The following is a 21,702-nucleotide window of genomic DNA, read 5'->3' on the forward strand; positions in this document are numbered from 1 at the left end:
CCAAGCACCCACCACGCACCCGAGCACCTGGGTGTGGCGGTGAAAAATCTCTCGGCGGGGGTACTCGGGTGCGTGACACACCCACACCAGGTGCACTGGCGCGCACTCGGGTTACACTGATAAATACAATCTGCATCTTGGACTTTCGGAAAACCTATAATGAAATCCATAGATATACATTCCCACGTTCTGTCAGGAATCAAAAGTGGTCGTAGTAAGCCAGTAGGGTATGTGTGATCCTATTTATTTTGTTGGAAAACAAGACATTCTCTGACATAGTGAAGAACATCTGATTTCAGCCCCTTCCAAGTGAACCTCTCCATATCTGTTTATAAGTTTTGAAGTACCGGAGGTGTCTAGCCATAGGTGTGTTGTGAAAAGTCCTCAAGACTATATTTTTCACCTCTAATCCAAGTGTCAAGAAGATCCTCTCTTTATAAATGATAAGTTCATTCACAATTGAATATTTGTCATCTTGTACAAACCCCTCAATAATACCTGCAGACCAAGAGTCCTTGGCATACTCTGCAACAATTAGATGTCTCCAACCCTCTAAAATCTCAACCATAAAGCTCAAATGGGGACAACGAGATAAAGCATCAGCGACTACATTTTGTTATCCTTTGACAAAAGAAATGTTAAAGTCATAAGATTGCAACTTGCTCACCCATTTTGTTGACGGTCATTAAGATCTCACTGCCCTAGGAAATGTCTCTAACTATTATGGTCCGATTTTACAACGAATTTATTGCCTACTAAGTATTGTTTGAACTTGGCCAATGCATGCATAATGGCTAGCGTCTCTTTGTCATATATACTATAGGTCCTCTCAAGGCCTCTTAGCTTCTTGCTCACAAATGCAATTGGATGTTTGTCTTGCATAAGGACCGCTCTGACTCCCTCACCCGAAGCATCACATTGAAGTTCAAAGGGCTTGAAGACCTTCTTGGTTAGATTTGCAAGTGGTGTTCCATGATGTGAATATCCATTAGCAAATCTGCGGTAAAAAGCACCTAAGCCCAAAAATCTTCTAAGTTGTGTAAGATTCTCAGGTGTAGGGCACTCAATGATTGCCTTGATGTTGTCTAGATCTATACATACTGCTTGTGCACTGATGATATGGCCTAAATACAACAGTTCTGTGAAGCCTAATTCACACTTGGATTCCCTAGCATACAAGGTTTCTTTGCCAAGAATACCCAAAATTGTATAAAGATGTGCGATATGCTCCCTCCATGACTTGCTGTACACCAAAATGCCATCAAAGAAGACTAGCACAAACTACCTCAGCTATGAATGAAATACTCTAGTCATTGTGGACTGAAATGTAGCAAGTGCATTAGTCAACCCAAATGCCATCACTATAAACTCAAAATGCCCACAATGACAATGAAAGGCTGTCTTCTCAATATCTTGCTCCTTGACATGTATTTGATGGTACCCAGATCTTAAATCAATCTTTGAAAAATATTGGGCTCCATGTAACTCATCTATTAACTAATCAATTCTAGGAATTGGATATCAGTTTTTAACGGTCTTCTTGTTTAACAGCCTGTAACCAATGTGCATCCGCAAGATACCATCATTTTTCTTGACCAAAACTACAAATGAAGCAAATGGTGACTTACTAGGTCTGATGTGTCTGATAGCTAGCAGCCCCTTAATTGTTTTTTCTATCTCATCCTTGAGCCGTTTGGGGTGCCTGTAGGGAGTAACTATCACAGGCTTAGCACCTTCCTCCAATTCAATAACATGCTCTACCCCTCTATCTGGACTCTAGAGGTCTTCCAAGTGAAATCTCACTGAATACCTTGGTATGCTTAATCCTTAACTCTTGTATGTCTGGATGATAAGCAAGTTTTTGCTGCTTCTCATGTATTGGCATCAAAACACAATCTATTGCCCACTCAACCATGTCATGAAGCACGAGCCATTCCATCCTCCTAAAAGATATAGTCCTACAGCCAGTGTCTTTAAGGGCCTTTGACACAGGAGTCTTCCCATCCATCTAAAATCTCATCTCCATGACACGAAGATTAAGTGTGAATTCACCTATGTCATGAAGCCAAGTCATTCTCAATACCATATCCATATCTCCCATGTTCACCACATAAAAGTCTGCGTTGAACTCAAAGTTATTCACACACATGGGCAGATCTGAAATCTTCCTATCGCACCTAAGATTGTAGCCATCGACAACCCTTACTCTTAGCCATCTACAACTCTTACTCTTATACCCTCAAAGTCCTCCGTCTATATGTTGCTTCTCTCAACCAATCAAGCAAGGTAATGGTCTTTTGCCCAGCTAAAACACCACACACCCTAAAGGCCCCCTCATATTGTATGCTAGTGAGATGTGCTTCCTACAGCTGAACCATCTCTTCCTTTTCAGCCTTTTCTTTCTCATGTTCCAGATCCTGCATCCTCAGAGTCTTCTTGATCAGATTTCTGATCTAAATTTTTAGGTTCAGAATCCTCATAAAATGCCCACATAACATGATTAGCCTTCCTTTTAGGTCTCAATGGACAACCATGGTTTGCGTCATATGGCCCTTTGCAATAAAAATGTAGCTTATTTCTACGCAAATCATCAAGTGTTTTTCTATTTGGGGCTGCTGTGGATTTCCTCTTTGGATCTAACTTTCCCTCTTTCTTTGGAAATGACATGTTGTCCTTGTGTGAAAATGTTCCCTTAGATGTAAACTTGCTTTGGGGGGTTGCAAATTCCATGCTTCTAGCATTTTTCATTGCTTCCTATAATGTAAGAGGATTAAAGGCTTTTACCCAACCCCTTAAAGGTTCCAATAGGCCTTCCATAAATAGGACAACTAACTGCCTCTTTGATATGTTGGAAACCATTGATAACTTCTGAAAATCACTAATGACACTCCAAATTCCCACTCTGCTTGGGCTAGGCCAAATCCTTGAAATATGTCTCGGGATCCTTATCAAAACGCTCAATCAACCTATCCATGAACTCCTAATAAGAAGATATGCAATTATGTTGTAATGTGGTCATCCCATGATACCACGATTCATGTGCTACACCTTCCAAGTGTAAGGTGGCATATTTTATTGCATCCTCCTCTGTCATGGGTCGAAGGTTCAAGAAAGTGTCTAGCTTGCGAACCGAAGACTAAGTTGTAACCTTTCCACTGCCATTGAACCTAGGTAATGTGAATTTATTGGCTACATGCTTCAGATCTTTGTTTTGGTCTCTTGGCCTTCGATCTCGTCTTGTCTTGCAATGCTTTCTCTCCTTTGACTTAGAAATCTGTCAAAGCTTAGGTGTTCCCTAACCTCTGGTCTCAATGATTCCCATTCAACATTCACTGCCATAAGATGATCTGCAAATGTTCTTTCTCCTTCAATATTATCATCTTCGATTTCATCCCTCACGAAGGTAGGGCATGTAGGCCTATAAATGGTATGGGTGGGAGCTCTTTGTGCTATACTCTTGTCATCATCTAGCATTTAGTTTTGTCTATCTTGTGTGTTGAGTTGTTGCATCATGGTAGTAAGTGCTCGTAGAGCTTTAGCTACCTACTGCTGCCCCACTGCCAAATGTCTAAAAAGCTCTCATGCTTCTCTTTCTTCATTGTCTCCAAAATCTCTTCCTTTGTTTCTTGGTGGTTCTCCTCCTCCCTGAGTACCCATCTCTTCTAAGGGTATATTCTCAAACTGATTTTGCTCTTGTTTTGTTCTCCTACGAGGGTAAACCCTAAGGTGACATCACTACCATGGATGCATATGAAACTTGAACGCTCCAAGATGACAAGACCAAAGCTCTGATACCATTGTAAAATCCGTTGTGATTCTGAATTTTGATTTTCTGATTTCTTGACCTGAGAATTTCATCAAACAATCTGCACACAAGGAATGTATTGCTGATCTAACTTTTGTTTCTTCTAAATGCCAAACTTCAATCGATACGCTTGCCAAAAAAAACCTCCAAAACATCTAACAATGAAGATGCAAATGTTTTTGTATTTTCTTGAAATGTATAAGCATTCATTACAAATGAGAAAATATGCATCTACAACAAGAAGACATTAGGGCAACAACTGCTATGATTTTTCAATGATATTCTAATGCCTTTTGACAACTGTCTGATATAAGATTCTAATATAAATCAGATTACAAGACCTCCACGACTGATTTCTAAATCCCTACAAATGCCCTAGAATATTAAGATCTAACCTCAATGCAATGCAAAATGTAAATGGATAGGAACCTGAAAACCACCCAAAATATCTGGATTTTACTATAGCGATGGTACTATAGCAAAAACATTGTAGCAACGACACTATAGCGACAACATAGTAGTAGTGACACTGTTCACCTTCAGCTACAAGAAAGTCTTCCAAACTCTTCCAAAATTATTATCCAAATATCCCAGCCCTATTGCAATGTTTGGAGATTAATATGAAACTTATTTCTTCAAACTTTACTCCTCAAATCTGGCCCTAGGCCACACATTCGGCACAATGAAAAGATTGATTTGTCTTGTCCAATAGTTGCAACCCTTCGGAGGATCTTTCAGCACCTTGGTTATGCAAATCAATGGGATTCATCAGTCTGTAATGTTCTCTACTTGATTTGTGTTAAAATATTGAGCTAAAATCTGTCAAGAATTTCATCAAACAGTTTGTCATACAACCAGCACTTTGAGACTCACGTATTTTTGTCCAATTCTTTGCTATCATGGAGTTAAAGTTAAGAACATGCCAAACGAGATGCCAATACTTTCAATCTAGACTAGACCTTGAAGCTGAATGCAGACTTATCACAACGTTATATTACCACTGTAATTTTCCTCCTTGGATATTAAGAAAATACATGTGATTTCTTCCCCATGTATTTTACCAAACAGTTAGCATGCACTGAACTGCTGAAGCTTAAATGACCCACTGTAATTGTTTTACCTTTAATAATCTTAATCCAAACAAGTCATCACTGTCCCCTATCTTTAAATCCAATGTTTGTAGAGTTCAAAATAAGGGAATATGGCAAGGTCATCATGCAACAAGTTATATATAAAATTCAGAAATCAAATTACAGTCAAGTCTTAATATTCATGGTGTTTCATCAAATCTGACTACAGACGTTGAGTAGTGTGAGGAAACAATATATTAAGATTGTATGAATAACAAGTTGCTGTTTATATTAGAGATGAAACAGTACGCAACACCACAATATCGAGGTAAGCAAGGAGTTATCCAGACCCATGTGTTGGCAAGGAAGTTGATAAGAACACTGGATATACAATGAGATTTGGGTCACCTTCTTTTTCTGCACCCAATCGACTTGCAAACTGTCCTTCCTGTGGTCTGGGAGGAGATGGAGTCACGTTTCCCAACTCTGATGCAATTCTGTGAACCAATGCTGGTCTGTGGTGAATGACATTAACCTTGCAGCTTTGACTGTAAGTACCTCTGTCAGTATTGCCGCTGTTATTATCCTTCAAAGAAACAGATATCAGCCGATACTCCTGCCATTAATGCCTGACCTCTTGCCAGAATCCAATATATGTTCCCCAAAATTAGTAGAAACCGATATTATGACCTGCTGTTTTGCCAAGTAGTCCCATTCATCTAGATATCACGTCCCCACTCAACTACAGTATCTTAAACAAATAATGTGATCACTAGGTTTTCATCTAGTATCACTTTTTCCAAAAGGTTTGTCGCCCCTTCGAAATACGAGTCACATTGAAGCAACCTGATTTGATTTGATAATTCATATATTCATTGTTTTAATCCCAATGCAATTGCTTTCCTTTATAACTTCGAAATGAGGAGAGGTACAAACAACTTAGCAATGTGGGATAAAAGACTATTTCGTCTTTTAGTCACTTAAGTCCTTTTGTCATAAAGTGACTTTATAACTTTATAATAACATTAAAATAAATCACTTAAGTCACTTGAACTTTAATATCTCTTGAAATACTTGTCTAATTGCCATCTCGTCAGAAATAGGAATCTCTCCTCGTAATTCCCCATGTGACCAAATACGCTTTATAAAAATAGAGAGGGTCCATCTCTATTATTCCTGACTTACTATACATAGTATGGTAAACGGAGTCCAAGAGATATCAAACGGAGACCAAATCCATAAATCCCTGAATGTTGGAGACGAATCAATCCTTAGAAGACCCTCTAACCATCCTTATTAGCTTACGAGGATCCAATATCAGGCTAATCTCTGAAATTCTAATACTAGTAACAAATGGGGACATTACAGTCCTCCCTTCCTGAGATTTTTTGCCCTCAAGCAATCTAGCAATCACAGTGAACTCCAATCTGCACCTGGATCCCAAATGAAGTAGTAAGTAACATGCCTGTTAACATTGAACCAATTGGATACCACTAGCATAATCAAGACCAATAACATAACCTGCAGTATAGCACTCAAAACTTGTGCTAATGATGTAAGAGTCAGAATATCACCAGAAGAATACCCCACAAGAAATATCTTCATCTTGGTTCTCACCCATATAATATAAATTGGACTGGAATCCTGAACAACAATCCCTAGAAGATACGTAGCTACAGGAGAACCATATGCACTCATGTCCATTGTATCAACCATAGGTGTAGCCATGTCAATATCTGTGGACTCAGGAACATTACTAACTACCGCAACACAAAACTGAAACTGTACAGATGGTGAAAATTGAGCCCAACTCCACTCAAGTGAGTGATCAACCTCAAAATCAAACAACGGATTGTCATAAGACAATGTTGCATCCATGTCAAATGTAGGGTTATCCATGAGATGAACATAATTACTTTGTTGATCGATAGTGTAACATGACTCTATCACCGCTTCACTATAAAAAACATGATATAGGTAACTCCTGCTGACAATTGCATCATCTGACTTAACCTGACTTAAACTCTTATCACATTCCCCCTCAATTGTGCCCAACTCATGTAGTGTCTCATAAGAAATGTCCCGCAAACCTAAAGCCGCAACTGTATCATCACAATTCGCCTTTCGAAAAAACAATATCATGCTCTGCTCAAATCTCAGCTTTGAAATTAGTTGGGTCATCCGTTTGTGATTTTGATTCATCTCATTCACTAGCACATCCAACTATTTCACAATACCCTGTATCTCAGAATCTCCCTCCATTGGCAGAGAAGTACGCCCTCTACGGGTGTAATGAATACCAAACCTTCTGTCATCATCCATATCGCTGGACACCAAGACCTCTACCTATGGGTCAAAAGAAAAGTGATGAGTACTCCTCACAGTGTAATGCCGATAAAAACTCCCAATCTCTATCAAAGGCTCATCATCATCAAATTGGAAATCAAAAGATGGCTCCAATCTCTGACTTTGAACTATTGGTCGGGCAAGATCCTAGGCAACCCTCTGAGCAAGCCCAACCACAAAATCCCTATTGGGAAGTATTGTAGCCAAGGTCTCTACAATCTTCCTCACGAATCGTTGAATAGCACAAGAGCCCCCAATGAGAGAAACCTCAGATATACTATATGAAACCTCTCGCAAATTCGAGCTCTCAAGAAAATATTCCATGAATGACTCAGTACAATAGAGATTATATGTGGAAGCATCAATTTGCTCCCTTACAATCCCTAGTTGATCTCTCTGAAAATGTGACAATGCGAACTGTCCCATGCTACCAACTATATGAAAAGAAGAAATAGATTCACTTTTAGTAGAAGGAAGCAAATCACCTCGAGATCTCGTGCCCACTGATGCTCTCACTTCCTTTGTACATACTACACTAATATCTTGGACGAAGGTGTTCATCGCATGATCATGTCCCTCATCCTCAACCGTAGAAGCAAAATCACCACCAACCACAATATGTAGCTAAACAAGGTCTGGGGTTGGTGTTGGTTGTACTCGTTCTAACTCCACGATAACCTCACCCAACTATGACTGTGACTCCTGAAGAGCCAACTGAGAATACTGAAGAGAGTTCACCATCACCTCAAGCTTTCGAGTGAGCTCAACTACCTCCTCCTCTTTCCCTAACAACACCTCATAGCAAGTGCTACCCCACTCCAGAAGGTAATCTCTGTCATCAATCAACTGAGAGTAACTATGCTTCAAGATCCTAATAGCCTCTTGAAGCGCATGAACCTCTGCTAGGGAAAAGCTACTATCATCGTGCTCATCTGACACTGGGGCACCCAAACAAGATGTGTTTACCGTACAGGTAAAGTAAAGTAACAGCAGAATAGTAGCATAATATTCGCAATAGTAAGTGAATGATGATTTACAATGATCCCAGACGGGATATAAATACTACTGCCAAACCTTCCCGAAGGAGTCCGTCGGCCACAATTATTCTATCCGTTACAAACTATTTACCGCCGGACCGTCGGCTACAGAAACACCGCCGGACCGTCGGCTACAGAAGCATCGCCGGACCGTCGGCTACAGAATGCAAAATACCGCCGGAACCATCCAGTCGGCTAACACCATCCCCCCCAAAAAGAGAAGTCGTCTCCTGACGACTGACAAAATATCTTGATAGCCACCTGTGCTGCTTTCTTTGTTTTCAATTCCTCGGTACCCTAAGCCAAGTGTCGCTGCACTGCCTCCAACCGAATGATCAGCTCCTCCCGAGCTCTCTACGCATCCATCCAGACAGCCTCACAGCCAACACCTGCTCCCACTGCCTCTGGTACACAGAAAGTCCATGCCTGCAGCAACTTCAACTCTTCTCAGCTAGTCAGACTCCCACGACTGATATCCGCCACGACTGGGGGTCCAGGGGGCAACGCCCCCGGCGGGGTCGAGGGGCAGCGCCCTCGCGGGGTCCTGGGGCACTTCGAAACCTACACAAAAATGCACGGAACACACCATTTCTGTTATTATCTGCCAATTCTGCACTCTTTCTGGCAACCACGGATGTGTCCCCTTCCCTTTGACATCATCCATCACTCATTCTGAACAACTTGATTTTGTCGTCGTTTTTTTTTTTTTTTTTTTTTTTTTTTTTTTCTTTATAAGTACTGAACCTCTGACTCTGCATCACCTGCGGCCTTCCTGTTCTCCCTGCGGCCTTTCTTTTCTTCCCGCGACCCATTCTTCTCCTACCCGCGGCCTTCTGCTGGTCAAATTCTTCACCAAATTCTTCAACATGCCCACCCAAACTGTCTGAGAGAAGATAAATCGCGGTTGTTTTACCTTGCTACTGCCGTGGAAGTTTTCCGTCTGCGGATCTGCGGGGTTTTAAGTCCGCGGGGCCTTCCTTCCCGCGGGACTTCTAGTCCGCGGGGCCCGCGGGACTCTTAGTCCGCGGGACTTTCTTCCCGCGGGACTTCTAGTCCGCGGGGCCCGCGGGACTCTTAGTCCGCGGGACTTTCTTCCCGCGGGACTTCTAGTCCGCGGGGCCCGCGGGACTCTTAGTCCGCGGGGCTTTCTTCCCGCGGGACTTCAAGTCCGCGGGGTCCGCGGGGCTGTCAGGCTTTTTTTTTTTTTTTTTTAATTTTTTTTTTTTTTTTTCAATTTTTTTTTTTTTTTTATTTTTCTTTTTTTTTTTTTTTTTTTTGTAACAGAATACATTACTCAACAACAGTACCTCTGAGTGACGTCATCGCCAGAGAATGTTGTACTGACGACACGGAAGGATTCACCACCGGGGAGTACTTCCTTACACGATATGGTTTCAACTTAGATCCGTTAACTGGCTGAGTTATCTCTTGTCCGTCCAAGGTTGCTAATTTCATTGTCCCCGTGTCACCAATTTCTCGGATTTGATATGGTCCAATCCATCGCACTTTGAATTTGCCCGGCTTGATTTCGTTACGGCCATCATACTTCAGTACTAATTGTCCTGTCTGGAATCTGTTATGTCTCAGATGCTTTTCATGCCAAAGTTTGCGTCTATTCTGTGCTACTTCTGTTGCCCACTGTGCCTGCGGTCGTCGCACAACTGGATTATTTCCTTGTTGTCGGTGCCCTTCCACTAATTTTATGCTGCAGTGTGACCTTTTCTTTCCGCGCGGTCTATTCACCATGTACCGGACAGTGGAATCTTTCGTTTTTTTGTGTTGAGACTGTATGTTCTTCCCCTCAGCTTCAGCCATAGCAGCTTTTCCTTCTTCCACTTCCTTGCATTCCTGCGGACATTCATTTTCCTCCTTTTTCTCATCTTCGTCAACCCTTAGCATATTGGAACTCGGAAAGAGTTCGTAGTCTTCTATTTGCCAGTGGTAAAGGCCATTCACTGAGTCCAGGTCGTCGTCATTCGATCCTCCGTCAAGTCTCAATACTCCTCCTTCATCCGGTTCCATTCTCCTCTGTCCTTCGTCACCACTTTCGCCTTCACTCTCAGAATCTGACAATGCTGCCTCCTCACCGACCATTTGCGTATGCAGGTCAATTATGAATCTTTTGCCTCCGCGCTCCATTGATAGGGTATTGCGTTTCCAATCATGTTTTACTTTTGCTTGCACCAACCAATCCCGTCCCAGAATAGCATCATAGCCTTTTCTTTTTAATGGAATGACTACAAAATCCAATAAAAATGGTTGCGTACCAATTGTTACCGGTTGCGCTTTCAAAATTCCCAACGGTTTGATTCCATGTTGGTCTGCCGTGAGCAACTGAAATGCAGGTGGCCACAACGTCGGTTTTCCCAACTTCTTCCAAGTATCCTCCGGCAACACATTCACGCCGGACCCTCCGTCAACAATTGTCTCTGTCAAAACATTTCCCAAAATCCCCATCTCGACGACCGCCGGATGCCGTCCGGAGGTGAGTGCCAGCAGCATTGGGTCTGTTGCCATTACTTCCCTACTATTCCTTCTTGTTTCCTCCGGTGCGTTTGAAAACGGTGTATGATTCAGAATAGCCGTCCGTAACTGGGGCATTGTGAGAAGGAGGTCACTTATCTTGACCGGTATCTCCGTTTGTAAGATCTGTCGTACAATGTTTTGTTCTGCGAAGTTCTTTGCCAAAGTCCCGGTGATGTCCTTCAACTGAGATGTTTCCGCCGACGATGCCTTTGCAATGTCCGCCTGCACTTCCCCCACTTTTCTCTTTTCCTCCGCTTGCCTCCGTGTAATTGCCAGAACCTCCTCTACATCCGTGCCGAAAGTGATCAAATTTACTCCAGCCTTTGGACACTTGGAATCTTCGTGATCGCCGGGTCCGCACCATCTGCATAATTTCGGTGTGTTTGCCACTGTACAATCTCGCGCAAAATGACCCCACAAATTACACGCTCGACATTGAACGATCGGCCGTCCGTTTGCATCATATTGGGTTCGACTTCGGCCTCCATTATTATTGTTATTATTTGCATTGTTGTTATTTTGCCCTCTGCTATTATTCCTATACCCTCCGGGTGTGGCACCATCAATGTTTGCATTTCCGTTATTGCCCGACGGGGAAGCCTGCTGCGTAAGAAGCACCTGCGGAGATCCTCTTGTCTTCATGTTAAAAGGACAGTCCTTTGTCGAATGGCCCATGATCTGACAGATGTCGCAGAATTGGTTCTTCGGGCACGATCCCTTAGTATGACCGTTGGTCTTACATTCCGTGCACCACAGTTCACTGCCTTTTGGCTCCTTCTGCATGTTTTTAAATTCCTTCATCATGCGAACCATATCCTTCTGTAGGGCACGAACCTTCTTGCTGCTGCCTTCGTCGTCGCTACTATCATCTCCGGCAGGCTCGTCGTCATCAGAATCAGATGAGCTAGTTTTCTTCTTCTTTGTCTTCTGTTCACTTTCAAGATCGAGGGCTCTGTTGTAAGCATCCACATATGATGACGGTGGCACAATTTTCATTTTCCTCCGCAACTTCGAGCGGAGGCCGTCCACAAACCACCTTTTCTGCAATCCGTCCGCTGGCTTGCTTTCCATTTTGTTTACTAAGTCTTTTAATCTCCTGGCATAGACACGGACAGTTTCGTGCTTCCCTTGCTTGGTATTGAAAATTTCCGCTACGATTTCATTATCATCCCGTAAGAGTTTAAATTCCGCCAAGAACTCCTTTTTAATGTTATCCCATGTATCCAGCTTCTGTGGATCCATATCCGAAAACCAATCAATCGCGACACCCCGTAGGGTTGCCGGAAAGTGCCTGGCCCATTCGTCGGCATCTGTGATTCCATTTGCTCGCCAGATCGTCTCACATGTCTTACAATGTCGGAGAGGGTCGGTTGTACCATCGCCTTCAAATTTCGGTAATTTTTCTTTGGGTCCCGCCATAACTCTGGAGGTCTGCACTCCTACAGTGGTCGGCACTCCCACACCGGCAGTCGGTACTCCCACACCGGCAGTCTGCACTCCCACACCGGAGGTGTCGACAGCTGCAACCCTTGGTGAAGACGGAGGATCCTCCGAAATTGTTTCCCGCGGAAGTCTATCCTGGACGAAGAGGTCACTCCACGCTCGTGCTCCGTCGGCACTGCGAGCCGTGCGAGTTGATGCTCTCCCGTCTGAATTTTCTTCCCTCGGCGAACACAAATTCAAGAACTCCTCCCGGGCTTCTTCCACCAATTCCACCCGCTGCCGAGTCTCCTCCAACAATTCCTCCGCACTTCGGTGTCCTTCGGCAATCCTTTGAAATCTTCGTCGGCGTTCGGCTTGCTGTGCTAGAATTAAATTCTCTTGCGCAATACGGATTCCATCTTTTCCCTTCACCTTATTCCGATCCTTGTTAAGCTGATTTGGCATTAATCTTCATTCCTCCCACCTTCCAGATTCATAAGGCAACGGCGCCAAATGTTTACCGTACAGGTAAAGTAAAGTAACAGCAGAATAGTAGCATAATATTCGCAATAGTAAGTGAATGATGATTTACAATGATCCCAGACGGGATATAAATACTACTGCCAAACCTTCCCGAAGGAGTCCGTCGGCCACAATTATTCTATCCGTTACAAACTATTTACCGCCGGACCGTCGGCTACAGAAACACCGCCGGACCGTCGGCTACAGAATGCAAAATACCGCCGGAACCATCCAGTCGGCTAACAAGATGTAGCTAGCATATGCCGAATAACATCATAATGATCAAGAAATGAGTAAATGTCACTATCACTCACCTTCAACTGAGAAGTCACATGATGCCTTTGTAACCCTTCACTCCTATGCAAGCTATGTGTCTCACTAACTGTACTGTGATAGGAAACTAAATCTAAACTGTCCACCACAAGATCATTCATACATGTGCTATTGTCCTTACACAACTTTGCATTCTAGGTACAACTACTATGTACCTCAAACAACTCCTCCGAAGAAATAGAAGCCCTCGCAATCTCAATCTCCACAGATCTAAGCTTCCATCTCAATAGTAAGATCCTGTAAACATTGATTTTGAGACTCATCGAAAATCTCATAAGAGTCATCACCCAATATCTGACAAGGGGTATCATACCCGGTGCAAATCATAACATCATCCAACAAATCACAAGAGGTGTTCACACAATCTGTATCCCCATCACCTAATAGAGTCTCAACTGCTCTCACCTGACTCTGCACACATGACTCTATTCCAGGCTATGAATGAATAATGCTAGAGCATGAACTCACATCAACTAACTCCGCTGTAACCCCCAAATCACGGGCATCACAGCTGGGTGACTCCATACATGCATCAGTCCCACCTGAGGAAGCCACTACCTCTTGTATTGGAGCAACAATATGACAACCCTCATACAAATCTCCAATAATAATTCCCTCCTCAAGAGAGCTTGAAGTATCAATAGTAATAACTGCATCAACTATCTCTGCACTAATTGCAACAACTCTGGGGACCTCAACGTGTTGAAGCTTAGTGCTGCTATCCACCAAGGGTACTGACACATCTACTAATCCGTGTAAAATGGTTCCACCATCAACACTCCAGATAGGACTATCAGGTCTCATACTAAATACAAGTACATCTGCATCATGGACACCTGTCGGGGAAAATTGAAGCTTACTTCCCTGCAACCTCAAAGTCGGCTTTCTAAAAGCAGAAGCTATATACTTCACTGTCCTCTCAATTATCTCTAGATCCGACAAACTCTTTGCCAACCTCTGTTGATGAAGCTTAAGTCTTTCCATACTCTCGTGCAAAGCATTCATTTTCGTGTTAAATTTCGCATTACTCCACCTACTTCTAGAACTACCAGCCCTCCTATGTCTTTAACTGTACCCAATAGGATGGCTGAATTTATAATGTCTTTTACTCATTCTCGGCTGACATTTTTGGATAAAAATCAGTCTGCAAATATTCTATTTTCCCACAAGATTGCAGGTCTTGTGGCTCTAATACCACTGTATTGTTCTCTACTTGATTTGTGTTAAAATATTGAGCTAAAAATTGTCAAGAATTTTGTCAAACAGTTTGTCATACAACCAGCACTTTGAGACTCACGTATTATTGTCCAATTCTTTGCTATCATGGAGTTAATGTTAAGAACATGCCAAACAAGGTGCCAATACTTTCAATCTAAACTGGACCTGGAAGCTGAATGCAGACTTGTCACAACGTTATATTACCACTGTAATTTTCCTCCTTGGAAATTAAGAAAATACACGTAATTTTTCCCCATTTATTTTACCAAACAGTTGGCATGCACTTAACTGCTGAAGCTTAAATGACCCATTGTTGTAATGTTCTAAGCTATGGCTTAGTAGATTTCCAACAAGAAAACACTATGATTATGCCCTAGTATGATGTTCGTACGATGATTGAGGCTGAGCTGTAGTGGCCATACGAGATCAATCTGGTAGTGGTGAAGTGAAGGGTAGCCATACGGTAGTGATAAGGTGTCTGCAAAGGGTGTATGGTGGTTGGAAGGTGTGAACAAGAAGCCGTACGGTAGTGCAATACGGCGGTTGCTAGATAGCTGTACGGTGGAGTAAGGCTAGCTGTACAGTAGAGCTTTGTTGGCCGTACGAAATATGAAGGGAAGTCCGTATGGGATGTGAGAGAATATAGAGTTATTTGGCCATTCAAGATGGACCGTACGAGTAATGAATAGAGGCCATACAGTGGCTTAGGTGACCGTATGGTGTTGTAGAAGGTTGTACAGCTGTGAGGAAGGGCCGTACAGCTAGTAGAGAATGTCGTAAGGAGTGCAGGAATGGTATACGGTGAGTGTGGTGAGTGGAATGTATGAAGATGCTTCAAGGTGCAAGACAAATTAATGATGCTACTTAGAATTGCAGAAGGAAACATACACAAATTGCCGAAACAGAGCCAAAAGATTCACCAACATGTACCGAGATACAATTAAGCCTTCAATTTGCCAGATACAGACTAAGACGAACACCAACGGAATAGGGTGAGGGTTGAATCCCACCGAAACCGCACAAGCCAAATAGGGAAGGTCTTTCACTTCTGAAATTGCAAAAAATTCCAAACTCCAATAGGAATCCGCAGTACAGAGAAAATATAATCCATGCATGCATACAAACTACCTACGAGCCGTGCTTAAATACCCGTCAGGAAAAGCTTTCCGAGGGTGCACAAAGTTAGCCGACAACAACACAAACTACGAAAACATAATAAAAATGGGTCTGAGATAAAATAAATCAATCGACCTATTACAAAGATTAAATTATTATTTATTTTATAACAGGAACATTACAACTGTAATTGTTTTACCTTTAATAATCTTAATCCAAACAGGTCATCACTGTCCCCTATCTTTACATTCAATGTTTGTAGAGTTCAAAATAAGAAAATACGACAAGGTCATCATGCAACAACTTATATATAAAATTCAGAAATCAAATTACAGTCAACTCTTAATATTCATGGTGTCTCATCAAATCTGACTACAGACATTGAGTAGTGTGAGGAAACAATATATTCAAATTGTATGAATAACAAGTTGCTGTTTATATTAGAGATGAAACAATATGCAACACCGCAATATCGAGGTAAGCAAGGAGTTATATAGATCCGTGAGTTGGCAAGGAAGTTGATAAGAACACTAGATATACAATGAGATTTGGGTCACCTTCTTTTTCTGCACCCAGTCGACTTGCAAACTGTCCTTCCTGTGGCCTGGGAGGAGATGGAGTCACGTTTCCCAACTCTGATGCAATTTCGTGAACCAATGCTGGTCTGTGGTGAATGACATTAACCTTGCAGCTATGACTGTAAGTACCTCTGTCCTGTCTGAGTGGAAAAGGTATTGCCGCTGTTATTATCCTTCAAAGAAACAGATATCAGCCGATACTCCTGCCATTAATGCCTGACCTCTTGCAAGAATCCAATATATGTCCCCCAAAATCAGTAGAAACCGATACTATGACCTGCTGTTTTGCCAAGTAGTCCCATTCATCTAGATATCACATCCCCACTCAACTACGGTATCTTAAACAAATAATGTGATCACTAGGTTTTTGTCTAGTATCACTTTTTCCAAAAGGTTTGTCATCCCTTGGAAATACCAGTCACATTGAAGCAACCTGATTTGATTTGATAATTCATATATTCGTTGTTTTAATCCCAATGCAGTTGCTTTCCTTTATAACTTCGAAATGAGGAGAGGTACGAACAACTTAGCAATGTGGAATAAAAGACTATTTCGTCTTTTAGTCACTTAAGTCCTTTTGTCATAAAGTGACTTTATAACTTTATAATAACATTAAAATATAAAAATAAATCACTTAAGTCACTTGAATTTTAATATCTCTTGAAATACTTGTCTGATTGCCATGCCGTCAAAAATAGGAATCTCTCCTCATAATTCCCCATGTGGCCAAATATGCTTTCCAAAAATAGAAAAGGTCCATCTCTATTATTCCTGACTTACTATACATAGTATGACAAACAGAGTCCAAAAGATATCGAACGGAGGCCAAATCCATAAATCCCTGAATGGATGAGACGATTCAATCCTCAGAATACCCTCTAACCATCCTTATTAGGCTATGAGGATGCAATATCAGGCCTATCCCTGAAACTCTGATGCTAGCAACAAATGGGGACACCACATTCCCATCAGAAACCCTTGGCTCCACCAATTATTTCCAGCAATGAGGCTTCCCTTCATATTTTTTATTTTCTTCCAAGAGGTTGGCCTCCTTTTGGAAGAAATAAAAAAAACATTTAATTTCACTTTCTACAAGATTCACTCTTTCTTACAATAACAATTAATTGCACTTAAAAGAAATATAAAAATACAATTAATATAAAATGCAAATATGATAGTCTACACGAAGTCCGTGGCCGCAGGAAACCTGTAACCACTAGAAGTTTGTGGCTATAGGAAGACTAGACAACAATAAGAACTGCCCACACAACCCTCTCCTCAACACCTTGGCCTATGAGGGTCCGATTATAGGCCAAACTCCATTAAATCAAGTGCTAGTGAGAAGGGGACATTACAACAAATATATTCAAGAACAAAAACAAGTAGATGAAATAGTTGGGAGGAAAAATTCTCATCCTTGGTAAAATGCTAGAAGAAAAAAAAAATCATCATAAATGACTTCAGCTTCCACTCCCAATCAACCGCGCAAGGCCATCCATTTTTCTGCAGTCCTCAAGAACCAGTTGCAAATAAGAGAGCAAAGGGGGCCTTGGAAATATCATTTCGGATTGAAGCTAGAGACATTATTGAGGAAGCCATAGCAAGATGCATCTATACAAATGGATTGTCACTAAATGTTGTTCTCTCATCATATTGGCAAAATATGGTGAGATTAATTAAGGAGGCTCCAAAGGGGTCCAAGGGCCCGGGTTATGAGAAGTGTGCACCACTTTATTGGATAGAGAGGTAATCAATGTAGATGCTTCCATGCAGCCCATCAAGGATTGATGGATTGAACCATGTGTGACCATGGTATCCAATGGATGTAATGATGCAAGAAATTATCCTTTTGGTCAATGTTATTGCAGTGTCCACAAGAGGTGCAATGTTTCTGAAAGTTTTGGATTTTGCAAAGGAGGTAAAGGAAGGGGTCCTTTCATTGAAAACATTCCCATCCAAGCCATTGAGCCAGTTGGCCTTCAAATTGTTGTTCAGGTAATAATCGACAATGCCAAGAATTGTAGGGCTATCAGGTTATTGGTTGAAGAGCGTTTCAAACACAATTTTCAAGCACCTTGTATTATGCACTCACTCAACCTAATACTGCAAAACAATGACACTAAGATTGAGTGGATTAAAAAAATGTATGAAGATGCATAGGAGATCCAAATGTTTGTCACAAACCACTATATGACGCAAGCCATATCTAGACAACTCTCGAAATTGGAGCTCTTGAAGGTAAGTTGAATTACAAAAAAATTAAAAATGTTTTAAAAATGTAGTCACTTTGGTTTAGTAAACACTTTATGTTTTAAATTTAATTTTTAATCTTGATTTTATTATTTTGATCTTAAAATAGGTTGTTGAGACCCACTTTGCCTCCAATACTATTGTTTTGAGGTGTCTAGTCAAGGTTAAAGAGGCATGGTCTAGAATGGTAATCATCGCTAATTAGAGCATATGGAGGCAATCTAATAGTGCCAAGGAAACTTCCATTAAGGCATTGAACTAGATGACTCTTGGTGGGATTGTGTTGATTACCCCTTGAAGTTCATTAAGCCTATATTAAACATGATCCGATATACTGACATGGATAGTCCTTGCTTGGGTGAGGTATATGATGGCACTGACTCCATGATTGAGGATATTAAAAATGTCGTAAATGAGAGAGAGGAAGATCCTAACGAAATGTTCTTCAAGGAACTACAAATAATCATAGTAGAGAGATGGAACAAAATGACTACCCCTTTGCACCTACTTGCTTTTGCATTGATCCCTAAGTTCTATAGTGAATTGGTTCTCTAGGGGGTACCCCATATAGAGACCCTGAAGGCATTCAAGAGTACAACACAACCCGCCAACGACTCTTTCCCAACACATACGACCTGCAGTGAGGTTTGAATTCACGAGTTTCGCAAGCATTGATGATTGTGGTCTTGAAGCTCTTGAAGACAAGAACATTGTTGATGCTGATAAATGGCGGTACTGACATGGACAAGTGTACCAACACCTGCAAACCATTGCCATCAAAATTTTATCACAAGTTCTTAACTCTTAAGATTCTAATTTCCAAATTCTTGTTGATGAATATTGAATTTATATTTTTATTCAAAACTCTTAACTATCTATTTTGAAATTGTAAATCTTGATAGGTTGCTAGTTCATCATTATCTGAGAGAAACCGGAGCACATACTCCATCCACTTAATAAAATGCAACAAACTAAACTCCAAGAATTCAGATAACTTGGTTTTTGTGCATTCAAACGTGAGGCTCACGAGTCACAACACACAGAGACCATATTTGCTGAAAAAAGGGAGGCAAAACATTGGGATGTTGAACCAAAGTCTATAGAGTTGGAAACCCAATTTGATGCACTTGCAATTGATTATAGTGATTGCAAGCTACTTAGTGATGTTGAGGTTGATCATGAGGCTGCGAGTACTGATGCTAATGGCACTTTTTGTGCTTCTGATTTGCAACAGCATTAAGATGATGATTTTTGATGATATCTGATCACTGATGATTGTTTATTAATGTTCACCTTATTCTTTTTGAACTAAAACATTGATATGGTGGTATATTTTGACATTTTGTTATGTTGTTTGGAGTAAAAAACATGAATATATGTGGCAGTGTATTTTGCTAAGTTGCTTTAATATTAGCATAGTGGTGTATGAACTTATTTTTTGCAGTATATTTTAACATATACATTTTTTTTAAAATATATTTTGTATGGACGAATCCAAAACAAACCCAACCCCAACCCCAAAAAAATTTGAACGAATTTTGAACCCGAATCTTGAAGCTGCATCCATACCAGAATCCGAAGCAGCAACTTATATTTCTGTGTTAAATGTCTATTAATGAAGATAAATATCTGCTGTTATCTTGTAACATTAATATTGTTGGAGATGTTGTTTACAGCCCCTGACTATGTATTATGCTTTCCAACTCCTTGCTACTAGATTGCAAAACATGGTGCCCAGTCCTGGGCAGGAGCTGCGGATCCATTATTTGGGTAAGCTGAAAGTTCTAAAATATAATTCCCCAAAGTTCAAGCTATAGTTAATGAATTAATTACAATTTCCATTCTAAATTTTTCTCAAGCTATGCTACTTTTTGAAAGATCAGATTGAAACCATGGTAAATATTATTAATAATTTATTGTTATCCTTGTCAGATTGGTAATTATGGATGTAAAATTTACAGTTACAACGCTCAAGTTTTATATCTTTAAGTAGGGCTTTATCTTGCAAAAAAGTGAGTAGATGAGCTTAACATAAACAGTGAAATAGCTTATTTGACTGCCAACTACAACCAAAAAGTATCAAATGCACTGGTAATGTATTTTACATTTGGAATAGCAAAGTTGAAGATCCTAAGCCATTTCCGATCCGAATCTGAAATTGCAATTCCTTGTAAACCAATAGGAGGCCAGAGTTTGAGATGCGTCCAGTTGTAACCAGTAGTTATTTAGTCATATATCAGAATTTATCTTAAGTTAATTGGTACATACAATTTATGGAGTTTCTTAGAATAGAATTGTTATGCTTTTTCTTCAAGCACTTCAGAATCAGTTCGTTTGTGCCTTAGAAAGCTTTCTGTTATATGAGTAATGTCTTTCCCTTTACTTAAATTTTACTTGTCAGTGATAACTGTTGAGTTTAAGGCCAATCATTTCTATTTATCTGGGATAAAAAATTATTACCATACAATTTTGCCCATTCAGTTTCTATTGATGTTTTAACATTCTAAAATTTCTTTCAGATTTTTTCTAACATTAGATTGTTTAAGATGCATTAGATAAAGCTTAAGAAGGAGAAATGAAAGAAATTATCTACATTAGTTTCCAAGATAACCCCATAGCCTAAGATTGTTTTTACATCTGTTAGCATAGAATGCAATTTCATTTATGAATGAAATACTCGTGCATATGAAATATGATACCCCACCTTTTCTTTGATTACATTCAGGTCCTGACAAGGAACTTCATCAGCTTCCAGTTTTTACAGAGTTATGTGCTCTTTTTCCTGGTGTTCAATTGCATATAGATTTTATTGGACCTTCCATACCAGATTTCAGGTTATTCCCTCTATTGTAAAGCAATCTTCTAGAATAATAAACATCTGATCAATTCTCCAGATTTAATAAATCATTGTGCTAAAGGAAATCAAGATGAGCTTGATTGGAAAAAATGCAATTTAATTCCAGTCAAAGGTTTCCTGTAGTTTGGGCTTCATTTGCGTCCTTTACCTTTATAGATACATTTAGAAAGTCAACGTTAATAAGATTTACTAGAGAATGCTCACATTTCATGTCTTGAATGGCTTATATTATTGTGCCTTATTACTTTTCTTCTTCAACTACTGGAATTGGTCTTTATTTACAAATTTTGTTGCTTTGTTGCTTTGATAGGGATGGTGAACATGCTGAACTTACAGGATATGCAAAGTGCCTTAACGATTCTTGCCAATGCAAAGTTTCTAGATGCATGGAAGATCATATGTATTGCACAACATCTATACAATGCAAAAACCAACCTTCCACTATGGCATTACGGTTTTGGAAGGGCCTCTATCATGAGCGTTTTCAAGATATTAATAAAGTAATTTTATCCTCCCTTATTTCTTTTCTAGAATTGGAATAGAGAACTTATGTTAATAGTTGATGTTACTAGGCATTATACATTACTTTAAGCTTGAAATACATTTATATTTGGGAATTCCT

General features: G+C 40.5%; 1 protein-coding gene across 2 annotated transcripts in view; it reads left to right on the forward strand.

The window, feature by feature from the left end:
- The window catches only part of LOC149551985 (zinc ion binding protein), a 254,443-nt gene that overhangs the window by 151,561 nt on the left and 81,180 nt on the right, over nucleotides 1-21,702 (forward strand). The window contains exons 6-8 of one of the 2 annotated variants that reach the window (XM_089787477.1): nucleotides 19,900-19,993; nucleotides 20,949-21,057; nucleotides 21,391-21,580. In XM_089787477.1, the coding sequence (XP_089643603.1) occupies nucleotides 19,900-19,993; nucleotides 20,949-21,057; nucleotides 21,391-21,580 (393 nt within the window). The remainder of the gene's footprint in view (nucleotides 1-19,899; nucleotides 19,994-20,948; nucleotides 21,058-21,390; nucleotides 21,581-21,702) is intronic. The other variant, XM_089787478.1, reaches the window with a different exon arrangement.

The sequence above is a fragment of the Cupressus sempervirens genome, chromosome 6 (genome assembly GCF_028749045.1).
Source record: "Cupressus sempervirens isolate cs-2001-9-10 chromosome 6, ASM2874904v1, whole genome shotgun sequence".
Classification (NCBI taxonomy): domain Eukaryota; kingdom Viridiplantae; phylum Streptophyta; class Pinopsida; order Cupressales; family Cupressaceae; genus Cupressus; species Cupressus sempervirens.